This window comes from Boleophthalmus pectinirostris, unplaced genomic scaffold (genome assembly GCF_026225935.1).
Source record: "Boleophthalmus pectinirostris isolate CB_2022bp ecotype Guang Dong unplaced genomic scaffold, ASM2622593v1 HiC_scaffold_11, whole genome shotgun sequence".
NCBI lineage: Eukaryota > Metazoa > Chordata > Actinopteri > Gobiiformes > Gobiidae > Boleophthalmus > Boleophthalmus pectinirostris.
The window spans coordinates 23,688,734-23,706,233 of NW_026570994.1; the positions used below are offsets into that span (position 1 = coordinate 23,688,734).

General features: G+C 44.6%; 1 protein-coding gene across 5 annotated transcripts in view; it reads left to right on the top strand.

Annotated features, from left to right (window-relative positions):
• LOC110168987 (mitogen-activated protein kinase kinase kinase kinase 4) overlaps positions 1-17,500 on the top strand; it is a 56,813-nt gene that overhangs the window by 12,249 nt on the left and 27,064 nt on the right. For 2 of the 5 annotated variants that reach the window (XM_055166500.1, XM_055166503.1), the window contains exons 10-15: positions 395-553; positions 5,059-5,148; positions 11,645-11,785; positions 13,781-13,996; positions 16,678-16,766; positions 17,355-17,476. In XM_055166500.1, coding sequence (XP_055022475.1) covers positions 395-553; positions 5,059-5,148; positions 11,645-11,785; positions 13,781-13,996; positions 16,678-16,766; positions 17,355-17,476 — 817 coding nt within the window. Of the gene's footprint in view, positions 1-394; positions 554-5,058; positions 5,149-11,644; positions 11,786-13,780; positions 13,997-16,677; positions 16,767-17,354; positions 17,489-17,500 lie in introns of all 5 variants that reach the window. The other 3 variants (XM_055166504.1, XM_055166502.1, XM_055166501.1) reach the window with 3 other exon arrangements.

Genomic DNA, 17,500 nt, shown 5'->3' on the forward strand with positions numbered 1-17,500 from the left:
TTCTCGAATGTTTTTTTTCTCTAACTGATTTCTGCTTCTGTTTCCCATAATGCTTTGTGCCCACTTCCTGGGACTTTCAAAATAAGATGCAAGTAAACAAACCTAAGTGTGGAGAGAGATTATTTTTATTAAATGTCCAGTTTTTAGTATAAAATGATAAAAGATGAATTAGAACAGATTTATTACTAAAAGATTCTGAAGCTTTTTAACGTTTTAGTGAATCAAACTTTTACTGTGGCAGAACCAAACTCCGGCTCTGTTCTTCACTCTGAACGTTTGTGAATCAGAAAAACTGTTTTTCCATCAAACACAAAAATATTGTGGAAGAATCTGACGTGTTTTAAATGTCGCTCATGTTTTATTTGTGGTTTTTTGCTTTGTTTTTGTGTCGCAGCAACAAAGACGCGAACGAGAGATGAGACGACAGCAGGAGAGAGAGCAGAGACGGAGAGAACAGGAGGAGAAAAGACGAGTGGAAGAGATGGACCGAAGGAGGAAAGAAGAAGAAGAGAGGAGGAGGGAGGAGGAGAAGAGGAGGAGCGACCGAGAGCAGGTCTGTACTGAGAGAGAGAGAGAGAGAGGAGAGAGAGAGGAGAGAGAGAGAGCAGGTCTGTACTGAGAGAGAGAGAGAAGGAGAGAGAGGAGAGAGAAAGAGAGAGAGTACGAGAGAGAGAGAGAGAGAGAGAGAGAGAGAGAGAGGAGATGAGGAGAGAGGAGAGAGAGGAGAGAGAGAGAGAAAGAGAGAGAGAGGTCTGTACTGGAAGAGAGAGAGAAGGAGAGAGGGAGGAGGTCTGTACTGAAAAGAGAGAGAGAAGGAGAGAGAGAGGAAGAGAGAGAGCAGGTCTGTACTGGAAGGAGAGAGAGAGAGAAGGAGAGAGAGAGGAGAGAGAGGAGAGAGAGAGAGAGAGATGAGAGAGAGAGCAGGTCTGTACTGAAGAGAGAGAGAGAGAAGAAGAGAGGGAGGAAGAGAGAGAGCAGGTCTGTACTGGAAAGAGAGAGAGAGAGAAGAGAGATGAGGAGAGAGAGCAGGTCTGTACTGAAGAGAGGGAGAGAGGAGGAGGGAAAGAGAGAGTTAGAGGAGAGAGAGGAGAGGAGGAGGAGTAGGAGGAGAGAGGAGGAGTGGAGGAGAGGAGAGAGGAGGGAGGAGGAGTAGAGGAAGAGGAGGAGAGAGAGGAAGGAGGAGGAGAGAGGAGTAGAGGAGGAGGAGATGAGAGGAGGAGAGGAGGAGGAGAGGAGGAGGAGGAGGAGAGGAGGAGGAGGAGGAGGAGGAGGAGGAGGAGGAGTAGAGGAGAGGAGGAGGAGAGAGGAGGAGTAGAGGAGTAGGAGGAGGAGGAGAGGAGGAGTAGGAGGAGAGAGGAGGAGAGAGGAGGAGGAGGAGTGGAGAGGAGAGAGAGGAGGAGGAGGAGGAGGAGGAGGAGAGGAGAGGAGAGGAGGAGGAGAGGAGAGGAGGAGAGAGGAGGAGGAGGAGGAGAGAGGAGGAGGAGGAGGAGGAGAGGAGGAGGAGGAGGAGTAGAGGAGGAGAGGAGGAGTAGATGGAGGAGAGAGGAGAGGAGGAGGAGGATGGAGGAGAGTCTTAGAGGAGTAGAGGAGGAGTAGAGGAGGAGGAGGTAGAGGAGGAGGAGAGAGAGGAGGAGATGGAGGAGAGGAGGAGGAGAGGAGGAGGATGGAGGAGTAGAGGAGGAGTAGAGGAGGAGTAGAGGAGTAGAGGAGGGAGTAGAGGAGGAGGAGAGAGAGGAGGAGTAGGAGATGGAGAGAGGAGGAGGAGGAGGAGGAGGAGGAGTAGTAGAGGAGGAGTAGAGGAGGAGGAGGAGAGGAGTAGATGGAGGAGGAGGAGAGGAGGAGTAGAGGAGGAGTAGATGGAGGAGTAGAGGAGGAGAGTGGAGGAGTGGAGGAGGAGAGGAGGAGGAGGAGGAGGAGAGGAGGAGGAGGAGTAGAGGAGGAGGAGAGAGGAGGAGAGGAGGAGAGAGGAGAGGAGTAGGAGGAGGAGGAGGAGGAGGAGGAGTAGAGGAAGGAGGAGAGGAGGAGGAGAGGAGGAGTAGAGGAGGAGATAGGAGGAGAGAGGAGGAGTAGATGGAGGAGAGAGGAGGAGGAGTGAGGAGAGAGAGGAGTAGATGAGGAGTGGAGAGGAGGAGAGAGGAGGAGTAGAGGAGGAGGAGGAGGAGGAGTGAGGAGTGGAGGAGTAGATGGAGTAGAGGAGGAGGAGGAGGAGTAGAGGAGTAGGAGGAGGAGTAGATGGGAGAGGAGGAGTGAGTAGAGAGGAGGAGTAGAGGAGGAGGAGTAGAGAGAGGAGGAGTAGATGGAGTAGAGGAGGAGTAGATGAGGAGGAGTAGAGGAGGAGTAGAGGAGGAGTAGGAGGAGGAGGAGTAGGAGGAGTAGAGGAGAGGAGTAGAGGAGGAGGAGTAGGAGGAGGAGGAGGAGGTTTGTAGTTGAGGTGTGAGTGTGTGTGTTCAGGAGGCAGGAGTAGAGGAGGAGTAGAGGAGGAGGAGTAGAGAGGAGGAGGAGTAGGAGGAGGAGGTGTTGTAGTTGATGTGTGTGTGTGTGTGTTCAGCAGGAGTAGAGGAGGAGGTGTAGTAGTTGATGTGTGTGTGTGTGTGTTCAGCAGGAGTAGAGGAGGAGAGGTGTAGTAGTTGATGTGTGTGTGTGTGTGTGGTGTGTCAGCAGGAGTAGAGGAGGAGGTGTAGTAGTGATGTGTGTGTGTGTGTGTGTGTTCAGCAGGAGTAGAGGAGTAGAGGAGTAGAGGAGGAGAGAGGAGGAGTTGTAGTTGATGTGTGTGTGTGTGTGTGTTCAGCAGGAGTAGAGTGAGTAGAGAGGAGGAGGAGGAGGTGTAGTGTGTGTGTGTGTGTGTGTGTGTTCAGCAGGAGTTAGAGGAGGAGGTGTAGTAGTTGATGTGTGTGTGTGTGTTCAGCAGGAGTAGAGGAGGAGTAGAGGAGGAGGAGTGAGGAGGTGTTGTAGTTGATGTGTGTGTGTGTGTGTGTGTTCAGCAGGAGTAGAGGAGTGTAGTAGAGTTGATGTGTGTGTGTGTGTGTGTGTGTGTTCAGCAGGAGTAGAGGAGTGTAGTAGTTGAGTGTGTGTGTGTGTGTGTGTGTGTGTGTGTTCAGCAGGAGTAGAGGAGGAGAGGAGTAGAGGAGGAGGTGTTGTAGTTGATGTGTGTGTGTGTGTGTGTGTGTGTGTTCAGCAGGAGTAGAGAGGAGGTGTAGTAGTTGATGTGTGTGTGTGTGTGTGTTCAGCAGGAGTAGAGGAGGAGGTGTTAGTAGTTGATGTGTGTGTGTGTGTGTGTGTTCAGCAGGAGTAGAGGAGGGGTGTTGAGTTGATGTGTTGATGTGTGTGTGTGTGTTCAGCAGGAGTAGAGGAGGAGAGGAGAGGAGTAGGAGGAGAGAGGAGGAGGTGTTGTAGTTGATGTGTGTGTGTGTGTGTGTGTGTTCAGCAGGAGTAGAGGAGGAGAGGTGTTTGTAGTTGATGTGTGTGTGTGTGTGTTCAGCAGGAGTAGAGGAGGGAGGGAGGAGGTGTTGTAGTTGATGTGTGTGTGTGTGTGTGTGTGTGTTCAGCAGGAGTAGAGGAGGAGGTGTAGTAGTTGTGTGTGTGTGTGTGTGTTCAGCAGGAGTAGAGGGAGGAGTGTTAGTAGTGTGTGATGTGTGTGTGTGTGTTCAGCAGGAGTAGAGAGGAGGTGTGTAGTAGTTGATGTGTGTGTGTGTGTGTGTGTGTGTTCAGCAGGAGTAGAGGAGGAGGTGTAGTAGTTGATGTGTGTGTGTGTGTGTGTGTGTTCAGCAGGAGTAGAGGAGGAGGTGTAGTAGTTGAGTGTGTGTGTGTGTGTGTGTGTGTGTGTTCAGCAGGAGTAGAGGAGGAGGTGTAGTAGTTGATGTGTGTGTGTGTGTGTGTGTGTGTGTTCAGCAGGAGTAGAGGAGGAGGTGTAGTTTAGTTGATGTGTGTGTGTGTGTGTGTGTGTGTTCAGCAGGAGTAGAGAGGAGGAGGTGTAGTAGTTGATGTGTGTGTGTGTGTGTGTGTGTGTGTGTGTTCAGCAGGAGTAGAGGAGAGAGAGGAGGTGTTGTAGTAGTTGATGTTGTGTGTGTGTGTGTGTGTGTGTTCAGCAGGAGTAGAGGAGGTGTAGTAGTTTGATGTGTGTGTGTGTGTGTGTTCAGCAGGAGTAGAGGAGGAGGTGTAGTAGTTGATGTGTGTGTGTGTGTGTGTGTGTTCAGCAGGAGTAGAGGAGGAGGTGTAGTAGTTGATGTGTGTGTGTGTGTGTGTGTTCAGCAGGAGTAGAGGAGGTGTAGTAGTTGATGTGTGTGTGTGTGTGTGTGTGTTCAGCAGGAGTAGAGGAGGTGTAGTAGTTGATGTGTGTGTGTGTGTGTGTGTGTGTTCAGCAGGAGTAGAGGAGGAGGTGTAGTAGTTGATGTGTGTGTGTGTGTGTGTGTTCAGCAGGAGTAGAGGAGGAGTAGTAGTTGATGTGTGTGTTGTTGATGTGTGTGTGTGTGTGTGTGTTCAGCAGGAGTAGAGGAGGAGGTGTAGTAGTTGATGTGTGTGTGTGTGTGTGTGTTCAGCAGGAGTAGAGGAGAGGAGGAGTGTGTAGTAGTTGATGTGTGTGTGTGTGTGTGTGTGTGTTCAGCAGGAGTAGAGGAGGAGTGTGTAGTTGATGTGTGTGTGTGTGTGTGTGTGTTCAGCAGGAGTTAGGAGGAGGTGTAGTAGTTGATGTGTGTGTGTGTGTGTGTGTGTGTTCAGCAGGAGTAGAGGAGGTGTAGTAGTTGATGTGTGTGTGTGTGTGTGTGTGTGTTCAGCAGGAGTAGAGGAGGTGTTGTAGTTGATGTGTGTGTGTGTGTGTGTGTGTGTTCAGCAGGAGTAGAGGAGGTGTAGTAGTTGATGTGTGTGTGTGTGTGTGTGTGTGTTCAGCAGGAGTAGAGGAGTGTGTAGTTGATGTGTGATGTGTGTGTGTGTGTGTGTGTGTGTGTTCAGCAGGAGTAGAGGAGGTGTAGTAGTTGATGTGTGTGTGTGTGTGTGTGTGTGGTGTTCAGCAGGAGTAGAGGAGGTGTGTAGTTGATGTGTGTGTGTGTGTGTGTGTGTGTTCAGCAGGAGTACATCCGCCGGCAGCTGGAGGAGGAGCAGCGACACCTCGAAAAACTGCAGGAACAACTTCTGAGAGAACAGGCCATGTTACTGGTACGACCACAGTACTACTACTACATATATACTACATACTACTACTACATATACTACTACTACTACTACTACTACTAATACTACTACTACTACTACTACTACTACTACTACTACTGCTGGTACAATAATACTACATATACTACTACTGCTACTTCAAATACTAGTGCTGCACCAATACTGATACTGGTATTGAATATCGGCTCCGATACTGAGCCATTATCTGGATCAGGTGTTGGTTCTGATATCGATATCTGTTAGTAACATTGTACTTTGTCATGAAATATACAAAAAGTTGATTTACAAATCTTTAACGTCGTCTTTTGTCGACTCAACCTCCATTTAAACTGTATTTATTTTATCTGGAATGTTCCAGAACACTACAGGAATCGGGTCACTGTGTTTTAAGACTTCAGCTCCAAGTATCGATATCGGTATCAGAACTGAAAAAGCTGTCAAATACTACTACTGCAGTCCTACTATTACTGCAAATACGACGACTGCAGAGAGAACAGACTGTTACTGTTATGATACTATTACAACTACTATTACTACTACTGCAAATACTTCTACTGCTAGGGATGGGCGATGTATCGTATGTATGTTTCGATATCATAGATTTTTGTAGAGAACTGTATTGGCTGATATCCGAAAAAAAAAAAGTTGGATTTTATTTATTTTTTTAAACAGATTTTAACTTTAATATAACATATTTTGGACCATTATCTGCTCAAAAACCCTATCGCCCCATCTCTAACTACTACTACTACTACTACTACTACTACTACTACTACTACTACTGTACTTATTACTCATTGACCCTGATTTGAAGTTGGACCGGGCGACTTCGCTGCATGAATCATGTTTAAACCTGTAACTTCAGATTTTATTTTGATTTTCTCCTAAGTGCATATGACAGGTTTTCAGGTTGTTTTTTTTAACATTATTTGGTTTCGTGGGGGTCGATTTTACAATTTTAAAGTTTAAAAGTAAAATCCAAACTGACAGGAAGCGTGTGTGTGAGAGTAAAACAGGATCCTTCTGCTGATGTCATCACAGGAAAACTCCAAACACAGAGACGGTTTAGGCCCAAGGAAAAGGTTCACTGACACTTTAAACCTTCACTCAGCTCTTTTATTTTTATCATCTGCCACGTTTACATGAGAACTTAAATTCCAAATAAAAATCATTTAATTCGGGATAAATATTAATTCCGCTTTCAGTGTTTCCCGCAGCGCTTTATAGTTAGGGCTCCCCCTGCGCTGACTGTGTCCCTCCGAACCACGTGAATCCTCGCAAAACTCAAAACTACGTCACATCCCAGTCCTCACGTTTGTCTTTCACCGGAACTTCATCTGCTTCGCCCCTTCGTTCACTTTTCGCCGGCGTGGTTTCTCCGCCGCCGTCTCCGCTCACCTCCTTGACCAACCACTTTTCTGCAGGAAACACTTAATTCCTGACAAAAACGATTATTCAGAATTAATTCCGAAGTAAGTCGGTGGTTTATTCCAATTTTAAAGCCGATTTAGTTTATTTCTGGATCACGTAAAGGATTTGCGAGCGGGATGCGGGATGCGGGGGGGGGGGTGCTGAGGTGGAGCGGCCGTTGACGTAAAGCGAGATGAGAGAAAAAAACGGTAGCAGCTGAAGTGTCTATTTTCTTCTTTTTGACGTAAATGCGTTGGTTATCAGTTACTGTTCTTTTCAGACTATAAGGCGCAAATAAAACCCTTTAATTTTCTTGTAAATGGAGAGTCTCCTTATAATTCTGGTCGTGTTATTGACCTCGAGCAGATTTTCTGCGACACACGGCGTCAAAAATCTGTCAGAATGTTTTAGTACGACTTTGGTAACGTACAAAGAGTAAAGGGCGAAGTTTAGTTCTGCGTCGACTCTTCGCACACTGTCGCCGCCGCCGTCGTCTTCGTCACAGAGCGAACACTCGTGATCAGCGCCGGGCGAGTTACGCCGCGATCTGCCGCCTCAGGATCAGCCTCAAGGGTCGTTTGTTTCGCTTAATGCGCCTTAAAATCTAATGAAAAAAATTTCATTTAAAATTTAATGTGTTTTTGATGTAAAACTCAATTCAGAATTATTATTTTAGAATTACTTATGAAAGATATAGGAAGAGATTACAAAATATATAAATGTATATTTGATTTGACGGCCTTAAAAATGTAAATACACACGTGCAAACACTGCAGAAACTCTGTACTACACCCCCCCATTTTCATTTTTTAATGTTTTGTTTATTATTATTATTATTGTTGTTTTTTTATTGTTAATATTTATTTAAAAATAATAATAATAACAATAATAATTCAATAATAATTTAATATAATAATAATAATAATAATAATAATAATAATAATAATATATATATATTTTTGTATGCGTGTTTAGTTAAGTCTGTCTTGTTGTCAATGTCTTATCCAATCCCTCAACTTGACAAATTAGAAATAATATTAAAATGTAAACTCGACGAAGAATATTTTAATTCCAAACTGTTTAATTCAGAACGATTAAAAACCATCATGTAAACGTGGCCCGTCCAATCAGAGCTCGTTTTGTCGCTTGTTGTCAGGTAAAAGTTCTAGATTTTTCTCTGTGTTTGTCTCGTCTGTGGCTGTGAAGGAACATGATGAAAATGAACAAAACCTGGCAAGATTTTTGCAGTAAAAACAAAGAGTAAAAGTTGATATTTGAACCTGTCCTGTGCACTTTGGGATGTGGTGGTTTTGGTTTTGGTTTTGGTTTTGTATCTTTGGTCTTTGGTTGTATCGTTGGCGTCAGGAGTTCAAATGGCGCGAGCTGGAGGAGCAGCGAAAAGCCGAGCGACTCCACAAACGACTCCAACAAGAACAGAGCTACCTCCTGTCCCTGCAGCACGGGCCCAAAACCGGGGCCAAAACCGGGTCCAGACCCGGAGCCCAAGACCCCAAACCCGCCCTGGTCCAGACCCTGCCCCCGTCCCCGGTCCTCAGCTCCGCCGCCAAAAACAAGGACTCCAACCAGGACTTAAACCAGATTTCTACCCTCCCCCAAGCCCACGTAATAGACCCCCCCGAGTCTTTAGACCCCCCGCAAGTCCAGGTCAACCCCGAGTCCAAGTCCGGGTCTAAACCTGGGACCAAATCCTCGCTGAACCCGTCCTGCACCCCCCTCCCCCAGGCCCACGTGATCGAGACAGACCCGGCCGCCCCCGTAGACCCCGCGGACCCGGCTCTGGTCCAGACCGAGACCGGATCCCCCGGTACCCCCCCTCCCCCCCGGCCCGAGAGCCCCGCCCCCCCTCAGGCTGAAGACGCTGTCACTCATCCTCCTCAGCCAATCAGAGAGGTGAACGCCGGCTCTGGTCCCGCCTCCTGCTGCCTGCTCTTTCCTGGTCGTTTTCTGGCTTTGACTTTGCTTTTGTTCTTCACGGCGTTTAGAGGGAAAACTATCACCCAAAAATACAAAAATAATGAACAAAACATACTTTCTTTTACAAATAAAAATAAATTTCACCTAAATTATAAAAAACACTAAATTATCAAACCACAAGGAGCAGGAAACGGCCTTTTATTTTGCCTGGAATGTTCCAAAATAAGACGTTTAATTATGTCACTTAAATCAAAAATATTTCTCTTGATTCTTTGCAGTGACGTCAAGCTGGGGGTGTTCTACGTGTATGTCTATGGTGGAATGTTCAGCGCTGACAAAACAGTTAAAAGATCTTAAATCCGGTGTACACTGCAATTTTTGGCCTTTTTTTGAGCCGATTTTTCCCTCGTGCATCTGTTTTTGGGATTAAGTTTTGTCTTAATCGTGCGTCGTGATTCGTGTTGTAAACATGGGGGAACGAGAAGCGATTAATCCCTCACGACCAGCTCCCCATCGGCAGTTGTAGGTCGCAGGATTCGCCTCTCGTGAGGGTTTCGCTCTGTTTAAGTCGTTCCACGAGCTGTGAACTTTTAAACTCTGTGATTTGGTCGAACAGTTTGAGCTGAGGCTGAGTGAAACCATCGAAAATATCGCACAGTGTAATTCAGAAATCCCTTGGTGAGCTGCTTGGAAGGAGCTCATGACTGTCGTGTTGTTTAGAGCGACGTGTTTAACACTTCAGATCCTGTCTCCTGTTGGAGTTCAGATCAGTCACGTCTTTATGGTCAGACTGTGTTAACACAAAACTCAGATTAAGTCTAAAGCTCCGTTCAGACGGCGGCGACGCGGCGTTAAAGCCTCCACTTTACATGTAAAGTCTATACGGATGCGTTTTGCGGCGAGAATCTGGCGCTGATGCGGTGCATCTTGAGCGTTCAGGTGTCAGCTTCAGAAGCTGAAAATGCTGAACTTTTGGCATCGCCCGAGTTATTACCTGGAAGAAGAAAGAGAAAGAACAACAAACATGAACATAAATATAAACGGCCTCGACCGTCGAGTCGATCTCCTCCACTCATGTGTTCATGTCATAAAAACACTAAAGTCTCTCAGTCTGATCCGTCCACACACGTGTTTCCAGGGCAACAGACGTCCTGGACGTGCGTCGAGTATTTTTCTCTCGTTGGTCCACGGCCTCCAAGTCATGTGTCGAGGGCGTCTGAACTCAAACGCCGAGGAGTGTTTTTGACGCTCTGGTCTGAACAGATCTTCAGCCTCCAGTTGGTGTCACACCTCCAGAGTTTTGACGACATCAACTGCAAAGTATCAGCAGAAACCTCAAATTTTATATTTCAATCATGAAATAATCCACAGGTTCAGAATGATTTGAGTTAGAATTATTAGAACTGTTGCCATAGTGATTAATAATTTAAAACAAAATCTTACATCTCAACTCAAAATGTTTCAAAACTGGAAGCAGATTTGAAAATGTATTTGTATTTGTAATATAACTTTGTATTTACATATTTTAGATTAGGCGCGGTTTCTTTTAGTGACGCACTTTTAGCCACGCCCCCTGGTCATACAGGACTCATAGAACCATAGTTACAGACTTAACTGTAGTCGGGTCGTTTTAGAGAAGGCGGGGCACACTCGTCGCTGTGGGAGGGCATCTGGCGTTCTTCCGTGGCGTGTTCAACCCTCTGCTGTCTCTGCTCTGAGCCGTGTTTGTCTGACGCTCTGAGGATGTGCGAGCGGCCATGTTGTGTGCGCCGCGTGCATGTGGACGGCGCGGCGGCGGCCATGTCGTGATGTGAGGTGCATGTGGCCGCCGGCGCCGCACTAACAAACCAAACCAAACGTGTTTTTACGCAGCTCTCACTGTTTTTAATCCCAGACTTTTCAGGTTGTGTTTGCTCGTCTGGCTCTGTGTCACAGCATGTTTCAGACTAAACCGTAAAACGTCTGAATAATGTGGATTTAAACGGGACGCAGGACGCACAGGTGAGCGCAGGAGGACGGGAGAGTGAACGAGAGGATCAGCGCTTCCTGTACGATTCCCCGCCCACTTTTACTCCAAATAAACACGTGCACCGATAGGATTCTGGTTTAGTTTGTCCACATGTTCCAGTTTTGAGCCTGTGTCTCTGTCCCGGCAGATTTATACAAAACCACTGATTTGTCTCAGTTTTACACAAGAAATGTCCCAGTGTCTCTATTTTTGACCAATCTGATCCCTGCCAACAGTAAAGAGACATAAACTGACATTTGTTATGTTTTTTTTGTTTTTTTGGAAATTCTGAACTCCATATAAGAGGATTTTCTGGACTCTTTGGGCCCAAAACACATCAACATATTTTAAACTTGTCCTGTAGTTACTTTAAAATGATAAATAAGTTTGAAACGGGAGTAAAACTCTAATTCACAGAGGCCAAAATTAAAAACTGGGACCAAGTCGTGGGTCAAACTAAATATTTATTGAAACATTTCAACAACATCTGGATGTTTTCTTATTAAAATGTTTAATAATAGTTTTGATTAAACATTGAATCCAGAACAAACTGAATATAAAATAACATTTTAAATAAATCATGTCTCTATAGTCGATCTGTGTGCGGCGGCAGCTCTGATACACATTTGATTTGATCTCATCGGCCAAATATAATTGTATCATGGGCCGAATTTGGCCCCCGGGCCTGAGTTTGACATGTCTGGTTTAAAGGAAATAAATTCAGTCTCTGCTCTGGTATCGGTTCATATCGAGGATCAGCAGACACTTAAAGCGCTGGTATCGACATCGGTATCGAAACAGAAAAGTCGGTATCGGTGCATAGTGTCAAAGGACCAAACCGTTGAGTTAAATTCTCTCAGTGGTTTTGTTTTTTGACTCTTTTGGACTCAGAGTCTGGAATAAATCACAGGACAAACTTTAAGCAGCTCCAGGTCCATTCTTCACTCCTCCTCCTCCACCTCGTGCACCTGCGACTCCTCCTCCTCCTCCGCTCGGACCTAACCTCATGTGTCCTCCTCCTCCTCTTCCTCCTCTCCTCCTCCTCCTCCTCTTCCTCCTTCCTCTTCCTCCTCTCCTCCTCTCCTCCTCTTCCTCCTCCTCCTCTTCCTCTTCCTCTTCCTCTCTCAGGCGGACGAGCGTTACCGTAAGAACATTCAAGGTTCTCCTCAGACGTCCGCTCAGACCAAACCTTCAGTTCCTCCTCGTTCCTCTGAGCCTTTCTCAAACGGGCCAGCAGAGGGCGCCATGCACAGACCCATGGAGCCACAGGTAACGCCTCCCCCTCCCACCTTACTCCCCCAAACTCTCCCCCATAACCCCCAAAAACCCTGGACGACCTGCGTGAAGTCGCCCCGTCAAACACAAACCTGAACAAACTCTGTCTGTCGTTTTAGTTTTGGAGATTTTAACGATTCTTTTACAGATCAAACTGAAGCTTCAAAATGTCGTTTGTGTTTCGTTTGTGCCGCAAAAAGTTTGGTTTGTGTGATTCTAGTTCTTAAAATATTCAAAATATTTGTCCAGCCTCTCAAAATGTGAAAAAGCATCCAAAAAAACAGAAAATTAAACCAAACATTTGTATTTAGTTTGTGTCGTTTTGTGTGTGACAGTTTTCATTTGTGCGAGTTTATTTCTAAAATGATTCATTATTATTTTCGCTTTAACAAAACTCCACAAAACAAGTAAAGAGAAACGACCCGAGTCTGTGGAAAAGTCTGTGTTATTATAGAAAATATGAATCAAAAGCGACTTACTAAAGATGATCCAGACTTTTCCACAACCCCAATTTGACCTTTAAAAGATTCATCGGTAACACTTTATAATAACTACACCTTATTTAGCCTTAATAAAGCATGAACAAGGACTTAATTAATAATGAGTCATGCTTAGTAACTACTTAATTAGCACCTTAATTAGCATTAGTTACTCATAATTATTTCATACTTAAATACAATGGTTGTTCATGAGTAATTAAGTACAAATTTGAGCATTTATTAATGATTAGTAAACTATGAGGTGCAATGATAATTCAGGCAGCTGTTATCTGTTAGTTACATTGTTTTGAGAGCTTTTCTAAAGTTAAGAAATAATTATGAGTAACTATTTACAGCACAGGAGAATCAAGTGCAAGTTAATGCTAATTAAGGTAGTAATTAAGTAGTTACTAAGCATGACTCATTATTAATTAAGTCTTTGTTCATGCTTTATTAAGGCTAAATAAGGCATAGTTATTATAAAGTGTTACCGAATCATCAATGTCTCCAAAACTAAAACGGCACAAACCAAACTTTTAGCAGCACAAACGACTGACAGAGTTTTAGTTTTAGTTTTAGTTTTAGTTTTAGTTTTAGTTTTAGTTTAGGTTTGTGTTTGTCGGGTTTTGACTTCGCGCTGGTCTCTGTTCTCTCTCGTTAAACTACATCGCTCTGTTATTTTCAGACAGTTTACAGCAGTATGTAAGTTTGATCATGTCCTGCATGTGTCTCAGTCTGAGTGAGTTGTACAGTTGTAGGGAGTATTATCTGTCCCTCTGTATCAGCGGTGGGCAGTTATTTTTTTCCCTGGGGCCACATGAGAAACAGAAAAGATTGTGGAGACAAAATGTTGAACTCAATTCTGCAAAATATATTTTGTATTTCTTTATAAATCAGTAAATTTCGTTGTTTTGTCGAGCTGCTCAGATTGAGAAGAGTTTATGTTCTGACTCATGAAAAAGTGAAGCTGCCGAACCAAAAAAAAGTGATTTTAAAAACACGTCTAAAATAAAATACTGCAGTTTTAGTCCAGACATGAGGTACAATTATAAAATAAGTTTATTTTGTGATTCAAATGTGCTTAAATGAATGTGGCCCCAGACTTGGACAAGGTCTGGGTTATAGTCTGGTGCAGTGGTTGTACAGTTGTAGGGAGTATTATCTGGTGAGCAGGAGTGTCCATGATGCAGTTTGTCCAGTGTCCTCGTGTCTCCAGCTCAGACGATCACGTGACTAACTTTACAGTTTTTTAGTAAAGGCAGAGTGTTTGTGTTTGTGCTGTTCACATTTTGACCAAAAGAAACTCTCAAAACAAATAATTTAAGATTTTAAAAGTTCAGATTGTGTTGTTTTAGTGGAATCGTACTAAACGTGCTCCATGTTTTCCTCTAGTCTCCTCGTCCGTGTTCGTGTTCTTCTTTCTAGAAGTGTCCGTGTTGTTTGTGTGTTTGTGCATGTGTCACCTCACCTGTTGACTCCGCCCCTGTGTGGTCACGCCCCGCCCCCTCAGGTGCAGTGGTCTCACCTGGCCGCTCTGAAAAGCAGTAGCGGCGGGAGCGCCCCCTGCCCTCCTCCGCCGGTAGCGCGCTCTCAGTCCTTCAGCGAGGCCAATGCCGTGTCCAACTTTGCGCAGCTGCACCTGCGAAACAACCAGGAGGCCACGCCCTCTCCCCCGCCCCCCTTGCACCTGCCCCCGGCCCCGCCCACTGACGAGGCCCCGCCCAAGGTGAGTCCTCCCCCTCCTCCCCCAATCAGGAGAGAGGAAACCAGAGGAATCGCCGTGGTAACGCAACACAGAACAATAACACAGAGACTCGATCTGTGCACAAGAAATCAAACCTTTAAAGCAGTTTTATTTCAATTTTAATTCTAATGTGAATAAAAATCCTTGAATCAGTGACATTTCTGACCTGAAACTGGCTCCCATCAAACACAAACCTACACAAAAACTGTCAATCATTTGTGCTTCATTTGTGCTGCTTTAGTTTTGGAGATATTCATGATTCTTTTGTTGGTCACATTAGGGTCCACAGCCCCAAGAAGATTCAAAATGCTCTGAAACATATTATTATATAAAATAGAATTGAAAGTGAGTTACTATAAACTGATCCAGACTTTTCCACAGCCTGACGGGTACATCCCTTATTCCAATAGGCCCCCACCCCGACATGCCCACATTCCCACAACTTACTCATAGTTTGGAGCGTCACCTTTTTGGTCTTGGATACGTCGTATGGACCTGTACCTCTAAACCAGGGCTAAAACCAGGACTAAACGGAACTAAACTGGAGCTAAAATCAGGACTAAAACCAGGACTAAACAAGGTCCAAACCAGAAGTAAAACCAGGACTAAACCAGAACTAAATCCAGTACTAAACCAGGACTAAAACCATTTCTAAACCAGGATTTAACCAGGATTAAAACATGCTGCACAGACTGCGTCTCTTACGCCGCCAGTTCATGAAAGTATCATTCTGAAAAGAGCACCACCGCAACTTAATAATCACCTCGTGTCAGAACGGCAGAATGTTGGGGGAAAAAAAGTGCCACCGCTCCGACCAAGGGGAAAAAAAATGTCAAAGCGCAGGGACGTTTGATTAAAAAAATGGAAATGCTGCCGGCAGCATGTAAACAAACTAAATACAATTTTCTGCCGTTTTGAGCCCGTTTCACAAAATAAAACTGTTGATATTTTAAGAACCAGAATCACACAAACCAAACTTTTTGCAGCACAAACGACAGACAGTTTTTGTGTTTGATGTGGGCGACTTCACGCACGTCCTGTACATTTCTGGTCCTGTTTTTATTTTATTTTCTATCAGAAATCAGTTACTCTTCCTACAGTCACAAGATGGCTGCCACAGTTACCACGACAACAGTTCCCATGACAACAGTGTTCAACCATGATTCCTCTGGTTTTGTTTACACCTGTTTGCTCCGCCCCCTCCTCACCTGTGCCGCCCGCTCCATCGCGCATGCTCCTGTGCTTCAGTCTGGAATGTTCTTTTTTTTTTTCTTTTGGTTTATTTTTAGTTTTTCAGTATCTGTACTTTTGTTCTTCTGGTGCCTTCACGTTTTACAATTTAAGGTTTAAATATATTTATGGAAAAGATTCATTTTTAAGGCAATGTCGGATTAAAAAAATAAAATAAAAATCTACCAAATTTTCTCATTGTTTGGAAAGAATTATTCATTTGTTTTTCAAAATAAAACCAAAAATAAGAAAAAAATAAAATAAAATTCTTCATTATTTGTCTCCAAAACCAAAATGAAAATACATGATTAAAATAAAATAACAATTTGTTTTTTCAGTTTATGATTTTGTGTTTAAATGAAAAATGGAAAAAACGGATAACGGACTAAACCGGGACTGAACCAGGTCCGGGACCAGACCGGAATCAGACCCGGACTGAGACTGGGACCAGAACTGAGACTATATCTGAGACCAGGAACAGGACCAGGACTGAGACAAGGACTGAGACCTGGACCAGATCGGGACTGAGGCCGGGACTGAGACCGGGACCAGACCAGGACTGAAAACGGTTTAGTCCTGGTTCAGTCCTGGTTTAGTCCTTTATCAGTTTTGTCCATTTTTCATTTAAACACAAAATCAAAAACTGAAAAAACAAATCTTTATTATTTGTCTCCAAAGCCAAAATTAAAAAAAACAGATAAAGAAAATAGTTGTTTTTCCGTTTTCTTATTTTTTATTTTATTTTGAAAAACAAATGACACACGGATTAATCAGAAATGTGCTAAAATGTACCAAATATTGCAAGAAAATTGACTTTAAAATGGTCCAAAAGTGCAGAAATCTCCTTTTATAACCTTATTTGATAGATATTATGGTAAAATAATTAGATTTTTGTGTGAATTGGCTGTAAACGGTGAACGCATCGTCTTCTGTTTCGTTCTGTTGACGGTGAAGTAAGTGACCTGCCCAATCTGCGTCGCTAGCATACAAGCTAACTAAAGCTAACCCAAGCTAAACACGATTCACTTACTCCACCTGGAAAACCTGCTCCTACTGCTGCTGCCGCCAAAACTGCTGCTGATACTTGTTCTGCTTTCACTTCTACTGCTTCTACTACTACTACAAATACTTTTACTACAAATATTTTTAACACAAATACTTCTGCTGTTGTTCTCTGTCGATGTTTTGCTCTTGTGGGATGTTTGTGGGCGACACGTGCTCAGAACTCAAGTATTTTACCTGAAAACTAATATAACTGTTACTACTACTACTACTACTACTACTATTACTACTACTTGCTGCTGCTGCTGCTGCTGCTGCTGCTGCTGGTTCTGGTTCTGGTTCTGGTTCTGGTTCTTGTGGAGTGGCCCGTGCGTTTCCTCTGAGTCGTTGCAGTTCCGTCTCCTTCCTGACGGTGGCGTGTTTTTCCTCAGGTTCCGGTCAGGACCACGTCTCGGTCTCCGGTTCTGTCCCGAAGAGAGTCGCCCCTCCCCCAGGCCCAGGCCGCCAGGAACCCCCCCAGGTAATAAATACGATTACTATTACTACTACTTTTAGTACCAGTGTACTTCTGTTAGTACTGTGGTGTGGAGCTGCGCCCCCCGTGGGACAGAGCGCAGTACTACAGTTGTGTACAGTTGTGTATTTTTCAGCGGCGTGGACCCTCGTCCGCTCTGGGATCGGGTGCAGTACTACAGTTGTGTATATTTGTATATATTTACGTGTATATTTGTGTATTTTTCAGCGGCGTGGACCCTCGTCCGCTCTGGGATCGGTGCAGTACTACAGTTGTGTATATTTGTATATATTTACGTGTATATTTGTGTATTTTTCAGCGGCGTGGACCCTCGTCCGCTCTGGGATCGGGTGCAGTACTACAGTTGTGTATATTTGTATATATTTACGTGTATATTTGTGTATTTTTCAGCGGCGTGGACCCTCGTCCGCTCTGGGATCGGTGCAGTACTACAGTTGTGTATATTTGTATATATTTACGTGTATATTTGTGTATTTTTCAGCGGCGTGGACCCTCGTCCGCTCTGGGATCGGGTGCAGTACTACAGTTGTGTATATTTGTATATATTTACGTGTATATTTGTGTATTTTTCAGCGGCGTGGACCCTCGTCCGCTCTGGGATCGGGTGGAGAAGCTTCAGTCTCGTCCGAGCAGCGGGAGCTCGTCTGGATCCAACTCCAGCGCCCAACAACCTCCAGAACGATTCAGAGCGCGTTGTGAGTCTCCTGGTAATACACACG